The 7,500-nt window shown below is 50.7% G+C and overlaps 1 protein-coding gene across 4 annotated transcripts in view; it reads left to right on the plus strand.

Annotated features, from left to right (window-relative positions):
• Positions 1 to 1,698: 1,698 nt before the first annotated feature.
• acsl5 (acyl-CoA synthetase long chain family member 5) overlaps positions 1,699 to 7,500 on the plus strand; it is a 34,173-nt gene continuing 28,371 nt past the window's right edge. For 2 of the 4 annotated variants that reach the window (XM_076297249.1, XM_076297248.1), the window contains exons 1-7: positions 1,699 to 1,854; positions 2,700 to 2,808; positions 4,887 to 4,951; positions 5,105 to 5,206; positions 6,088 to 6,187; positions 6,728 to 6,906; positions 7,295 to 7,327. In XM_076297249.1, the coding sequence (XP_076153364.1) occupies positions 1,699 to 1,854; positions 2,700 to 2,808; positions 4,887 to 4,951; positions 5,105 to 5,206; positions 6,088 to 6,187; positions 6,728 to 6,906; positions 7,295 to 7,327 (744 nt within the window). Of the gene's footprint in view, positions 1,855 to 2,699; positions 2,809 to 4,886; positions 4,952 to 5,104; positions 5,207 to 6,087; positions 6,188 to 6,727; positions 6,907 to 7,294; positions 7,328 to 7,500 lie in introns of those variants that run through there. The other 2 variants (XM_076297252.1, XM_076297251.1) reach the window with 2 other exon arrangements.

Consider the following 7,500-nt stretch of genomic DNA (forward strand, 5'->3'; position numbering starts at 1 on the left):
TGTGTGTGTGTGTGTGTGTGGCGCGAGGTGAGCGTGTTCTGATCAGGGGTGGACACTAAATATTTTAGGGAGATTTCAAGCTCCAGTGGCACCTCCTGATAGTGGCGATGTCGGGGGGGTGATGATGTGGGTTGATGATGTGGGGGTGATGATGTGGGGGTGGTGATGTGGGGGGGGTGTTGATGTGGGGGTGTTGATGTGGGGGTGGTGATGTGGGGGGGGGGGGTGATGATGTGGGGGTGGTGATGATGTGGGGGTTGATGATGTGGGTTGATGACGTGGGGGTGGTGATGATGTGGGGGTGATGATGTGGGGGTGGGCGATGTGAGGGGGGGGGGTGATAATGTGGGGGCGATGATGTGGGGGGGGCGATGATGTGGGGGTGATAATGTGGGGGTGGTGATGTGGGGGGGGGCGATGATGTGGGGGTGATAATGTGGGGGTGGTGATGTGGGGATGATGATGTGGGGGGGGGGGGCGATGATGTGGGGGTGGTGATGTGGGGGGTGGTGATGATGTGGGGGTGGTGATGTGGGGATGATGATGTGGGGGGGGGCGATGATGTGGGGGTGGTGATGTGGGGGGGGGGGGGCGATGATGTGGGGGGTTGTGATGTGGGGGGGGTGATGTGGGGTGGGGTGGTGATGTGGGGGTGTTGATGTGGGGGTGGTGATGTGGGGGGGGGGTGATGATGTGGGGGGGGGGGGGGGTGATGATGTGGGGGTGGTGATGATGTGGGGGTTGATGATGTGGGTTGATGACGTGGGGGTGGTGATGATGTGGGGGTGATGATGTGGCGGTGGGCGATGTGAGGGGGGGGGGTGATAATGTGGGGGCGATGATGTGGGGGGGGCGATGATGTGGGGGTGATAATGTGGGGGTGGTGATGTGGGGGGGGCGATGATGTGGGGGTGATAATGTGGGGATGATGATGTGGGGGGGGGGGGCGATGATGTGGGGGTGGTGATGTGGGGGGGGTGATGTGGGGGGTGGTGATGATGTGGGGGGGGGTGATGTGGGGGTGATAATGTGGGGGAGATGATGTGGGGGAGATGATGTGGGGGAGATGATGTGGGGGGGGGTGATGTGGGGGTGATAATGTGGGGGTGATGATGATGTGGGGGGAGATGATGTGTGGGGGTGATAATGTGGGGAGATGATGTGGGGGGAGATGATGTGGGGGTGATAATGTGGGGGAGATGATGTGGGGTGGCGATGTGGTGGCGATGTGGGGGTGTGGCCCAACTTGGCATGATTCCTATTTTAGGGGGAAATCCAGCGCTACTCAAAACATGATGTGGCTGCTCATCTGAAGTCGAGGCTGCACTCCTCAGTAGCACCATCCTTCTCATATGCATCTCATACCCTGCATGTCAGCTCATCAGGTCAGGTCAGGTCAGGTCAGGTCAGGTCAGGTCAGGTCAGGTCAGGAGGAGCCGTGGGCAGAGAGAGTGAGGGGCTGATCGCCCAGTCCAGGCTACTGTAGGGCAGAGTAAAGGCCTTTTACAATCAGCCAGATCACACTAATCAGCCAGATCATACTCTTTTTAAGATCACACTAATCAGCCCGGCCTCAAAACATTACCGGCCGACCAGGAATTCTCCCGATGACCACTCCGCCACTGGGTCAGGTAGAGATGTCCAATGGTTGTTGGATGCTGAAGCGTGTGTATGTGTGTTGTTCCCAGGCCTGACCTAATGGAGGCGCTGTTGTCCTTCCTGTTCTCCCCCCTGAGCACAGCGGGCCTGGTGTCTGTGTTCGCCCTGTTTGGAGCCACACTCTTCTACCTCAACACCCGACCCACTCCCATTAGGCCCCCTATAGACCTCAACCAGCAGACCATAGGCATCAAGGTACAACACACACACACACACACACACACACACACACACACACACACACACACACCCGACCCACTCCCATTAGGCCTCCTATAGACCTCAACCAGCAGACCATAGGCATCAAGGTACAACACACACACACACACACACACACACACACACACACACACACACACACACACACACACACACACACACACACACACACACCCGACCCACTCCCATTAGGCCTCCTATAGACCTCAACCAGCAGACCATAGGCATCAAGGTACAACACACACACACACACACACACACACACACACACACACACCCGACCCACTCCCATTAGGCCTCCTATAGACCTTTCCAGCAGACCATAGGCATCAAGGTACAACACACACACACACACACACACACACACACACACACACACACTCTCTCTCTCTCTCTCTCTCTCTCTCTCTCTCATTGTTTCTCTCTCTCATTCAGGGTCTCTGTACCTTTCTCTCTCGCTCTGTTTTTTGTCATCTTGTCACATTGACTTCATATCTCTCTCTCTCATTCAGCAGACCATAGGCATCATGGTATTTTAGCAACAATTCTATCTGTACCTTTCTCTCTCTCTTTCTCTTTTGTGTTCTCTTGTCCCATTGACTTCATAGGTATCTCTCCCTCTCCCTCTCTCTCTCTCTAACTCTCTCTATCTCACACTATCCCTCCCTCTCTCTATCTCTCAAAAGATCATTGTTATCAGTATACTGTAATGTGAAAAAGTTTAATTTTTTCTGTCATTCCTCCCATGCATAAGGTCAGGGTGAAGGTTAAAGGTTAAAGGTGAAAGCAGAGCCTGGTGACTAACCCCCTGCTGTTTACAGGATGGAGCCCGGAGAAGCGTCCTGATGAAGGATGACAGCCTGGTGTCCTATCACTATGACGACACCCGCACACTCTATGACGCCTTCCAGAAGGGCTTAAAGCTGTCAGGTGAGAGACTTTGACGTAGACCCCGACTGCTCCCATCAACAGGGGCTCAGGGTGTGGCCTTCTCTGGCTCAGCGGGAGCAGCGGCCGATCGACTGACCCAGTAGATCAGTAAAGCAGTGAAGCTCTGGCCAGTGCTCTGACTAGCAGTGGAGCTAATACCTGTGCTAGCACTCTGACTATAGCAGTAGGCAACTCTGAGTGACTGTGCTAAGGATAGCGCTCTGAGTGACTGTGCTAAGGCTAGTGCTGTGACTATAGCAGTACTCTCTGAGTGACAGTGCTAAGGATAGCGCTCTGAGTGACTGTGCTAAGGCTAGTGCTGTGACTATAGCAGTACTCTCTGAGTGACTGTGCTAAGGCTAGCGCTCTGAGTGACTGTGCTAAGGCTAGTGCTGTGACTATAGCAGTACTCTCTGAGTGACTGTGCTAAGGCTAGCGCTCTGAGTGACTGTGCTAAGGCTAGTGCTGTGACTATAGCAGTACTCTCTGAGTGACTGTACTAAGGCTAGCGCTGTGACTATAGCAGGACTCTCCTGTGCTAAGGCTAGTGCTGTGACTATAGCAGTTCTCTCTGAGTGACTGTGCTAAGGCTAGTGCTGTGACTATAGCAGTACTCTCTGAGTGACTGTGCTAAGGCTAGTGCTGTGACTATATCAGTACTCTCTGAGTGACTGTGCTAAGGATAGCGCTCTGAGTGACTGTGCTAAGGCTAGCGCTGTGACTATAGCAGTACTCTCTGAATGACTGTGCTAAGGCTAGTGCTGTGACTATAGCAGTACTCTCCTGTGCTAAGGCTAGCACTGTGACTATAGCAGTACTCTCCTGTGCTAAGGCTAGTGCTGTGACTATAGCAGTACTCTCTGAGTAACTGCGCTAAGGCTAGCGCTCTGGCTATAGCAGTACTCTCTGAGTGACTGTGCTAAGGATAGTGCTCTGAGTGACTGTGGTAAGGCTAGCGCACTGGCTATAGCAGTCATAGATATATAATAAAGGCTAGATGTCTCGTCCGCGCTGCTGGCCAATGGAGGTCGACGTCCGCACCTCGCGACCATCTTGCCACAGTCAGCTCGCTAACTCATAACATTGTGTTTCAATGGTGCACTGTAATGACAGGTAGTGACCTGAAGGTGTCATTGTTATAGCCTGGGGGCATTGTTCTGCCTTTAGTAAAAGAAGAGCCATCAGGTACCACAGAGCCCACCAGATAGCTTTTCTGTGACAAGATGGCCGCCGGTGATGCAGAGAGCAGTACTCTCTGAGTGACTGTGCTAAGGCTAGCGCTGTGACTATAGCAGTACTCTCCTGTGCTAAGGCTAGTGCTGTGACTATAGCAGTATTCTCCTGTGCTAAGGCTAGTGCTGTGACTATAGCAGTACTCTCTGAGTGACTGTGCTAAGGCTAGCGCTGTGACTATAGCAGTACTCTCTGAGTGACTGTGCCAAAGTCCTTTTAGGCAAGTCCCTCCACTCGGCGGCCATATTGCAACGCTTTTTGGGCACTCATAGGGCATCCTATTCAGCAGAAATGCGCGTGCGCAAGGCTTCACGACACCAATTATGCTCCAGCGGCGAGTTCACAACACATGATTGGCACGATGTCTTCACAACACACCATATGATTGGCTCAATGTATTCACATGTCGATGTTTTGCCGAGAAAGGGGTGGGATATGTGTAGACAACGGCCATATTGCCGTGACAAACTAGCCCCATGCATTTCTATGGAGGATTTTTTGAGTGCTGTGTCTCCTCATTAGAAAGTCTCTGACTGTGCTAAGGCTAGCACTGTGACTATAGCAGTACTCTCTGAGTGACTGTGCTAAGGCTAGCGCTGTGACTATAGCAGTACTCTCTGAGTGACTGTGCTAAGGCTAGCGCTGTGACTATAGCAGTACTCTCCTGTGCTAAGGCTAGCACTGTGACTATAGCAGTACTCTCTGAGTGACTGTGCTAAGGCTAGCGCTGTGACTATAACAGTACTCTCCTGTGCTAAGGCTAGTGCTGTGACTATAGCAGTACTCTCTGAGTGACTGTGCTAAGGCTAGCGCTCTGATTAGCTCTGCCTGTTTCTCTCCTGCAGGGAATGGACCATGTCTGGGCTGGAGGACCAAAGGGAAGCCTTACCAGTGGCTCAAATACAAACAGGTCAGATATTCTCATCACTTAATGCGCACACTCACACACACACACACACACACACAGCTGCTCAGAACATTACTACATATGAACTGCAAAGAGTTCCAACTTGAAAAAGTTATTTTTTGTAAGACAAGTGATGTAATGGTTCTGCTCCCTTAGGTGTCGGACCGGGCGGAACACCTGGGTTCTGGTCTCCTCCACCGAGGCCTGAAGCCCCAACCGGATCAGTTCATCGGCATCTTTGCTCAGAACCGGCCTGAAGTGAGTCCTCACCAGCCACAACACACACTCATCAACACACTCATCAACACACACTCATCAACACACACTCTCCAGTTGACCAACACACACGTTCTCAGGATGACCAAAACACACTCTCGATCTGATCAACAAACACTCCAGGACTGATCAACACACACTCTCTGTGTGTGTGTTACTAGTGACAAACATGTATGTGTGTGTTAGTAGAGATGACCAGTACTGATGTGTGTGTTAGTAGAGATGTGTGTGTTACATGAGATGTGTGTGTTAGTAGAGATGACCAGTACTGATGTGTGTGTTACATGAGATGTGTGTGTTAGTAGAGATGACCAGTACTGATGTGTGTGTGACATGAAATGTGTGTGTTAGTAGAGATGACCAGTACTGATGTGTGTGTTAGTAGAGATGTGTGTGTTAGTAGAGATGACCAGTACTGATGTGTGTGTTAGTAGAGATGTGTGTGTTACATGAGATGTGTGTGTTAGTAGAGATGACCAGTACTGATGTGTGTGTTAGTAGAGATGTGTGTGTTAGTAGAGATGACCAGTACTGATGTGTGTGTTAGTAGAGATGTGTGTGTTAGTAGAGATGACCAGTACTGATGTGTGTGTTAGTAGAGATGTGTGTGTTAGTAGAGATGACCAGTATTGATGTGTGTGTTAGTAGAGGGCATGGTATGATTCCCTGATGGCATTATAGCCTGCTGTGTGTGTTGTGTGTGTGTGTGTGTGCGTGTGTGTGTCTGTGTTACTGTAATGAGGGTTTGGCCTGATTAACTTTCCTAAGTGTCTATGAGTTTATGATTGACCCTGCTATGCTGTGTGTGTGTGTGTGTGTGTGGGGCGTGTGTGTGTGTGTGTGTGTGTGTGTGTGTGTCCCAGTGGATCATCTGTGAGCAGGCCTGCTACACGTACTCCATGGTGGCTGTACCGCTGTACGATACGCTGGGCCCAGAGGCGCTCGTCTACATCATTAACAGAGGTAATTAAATCACCTGCTAATTAGAGAAGTGTGTGTAACACTTGCACACACAGAGCACAGAGTACACATACAGAGCGTGCACACACGTGCGCTGTGACTACACACAGATACCAAATACCATGCACACACAGACACACACACACACACCAAACATAGTTTTTATAAAAAATGTTGCCCTGTTGTGCCACTGAGAGAATGAAGGCAAATTTGGGGCAGCCGTGGCCCACTGGTTAGCACTCTGGACTTGTAACCGGAGGGTTGCCGGTTCGAGCCCCGACCAGTGGGCCGCTTGAGCAAGGCACCTAACCCCTCACTGCTCCCCGAGCGCCGCCGTTGAAGCAGGCAGCTCACTGTGCCGGGATTAGTGTGTGCTTCACCTCACAGTGTGCTCACTGTGTGCTGTTTGTGTTTCACTAATTCACGGATTGGGTTAAATGTAGAGACCAAATTTCCCTCATGGGATCAAAAGAATATATATACTTATACTTATACACACACACATTATACTTATATATATATATACACCTTTGCTTCCCCCAGCGGACATCTCGGTGGTGCTGTGTGATAAGCCGGTCAAGGCGGAGACTCTGCTGGAGAACTGTGAGAAGAAGCTGACCCCTGGGCTTAAGCACATCATCGTCATGGACACCTTTGACGCCGCCCTGGTGGAGAGAGGCAGCAAGTGCAGCGTGGACGTGCTCTCTATGGCAGAGGTGGAGGTAAGGTGGAGCAGTCTTACATAGAATGCTACACACACACACACATGTGCATACACACACACACACACACACATGTGCACACTCACACACACACACACACATGTGCATACACACACACACACACACACATATGCATACACACACACACACACACACATACATGTGCACACTCACACACACACACATGTGCACACTCACACACACACACACACACATGTGCATACACACACACACACACACACACGTGCACACATACACACACACATACACAGGTGCACACATACACACATACATATACACACACACATACACAAGTGTGTGTGTAAAAGTTATTTCCTTCATGTGTTAACTGCATTAACCCCGTGTGTGTGTGTGTGTGTGTCTGCAGACAATGGGGAGAGACAACTTGCAGAAACCAGTGGTGAGTACAGGGTGTGTATGTGTGTGTTTGTGTGTGTGTGTGTGTGTTTGTGTGTGTGTGTGTGTGTGTGAAGATCAGAGGAATAAGCAGCAATGTCACATGGGTTGTTGTTGTGACAGAGAATGATGACACATCCAGAAGAAATACTTTCATGCTGCTTTGGTTTCCTCATC

This window comes from Alosa pseudoharengus, unplaced genomic scaffold, assembly GCF_046254945.1.
Source record: "Alosa pseudoharengus isolate Yale_2024_CS ecotype anadromous, Long Island Sound unplaced genomic scaffold, YU_APseudo_1.1 YU_APseudo_1.1_scf_20, whole genome shotgun sequence".
Lineage (NCBI taxonomy): Eukaryota > Metazoa > Chordata > Actinopteri > Clupeiformes > Clupeidae > Alosa > Alosa pseudoharengus.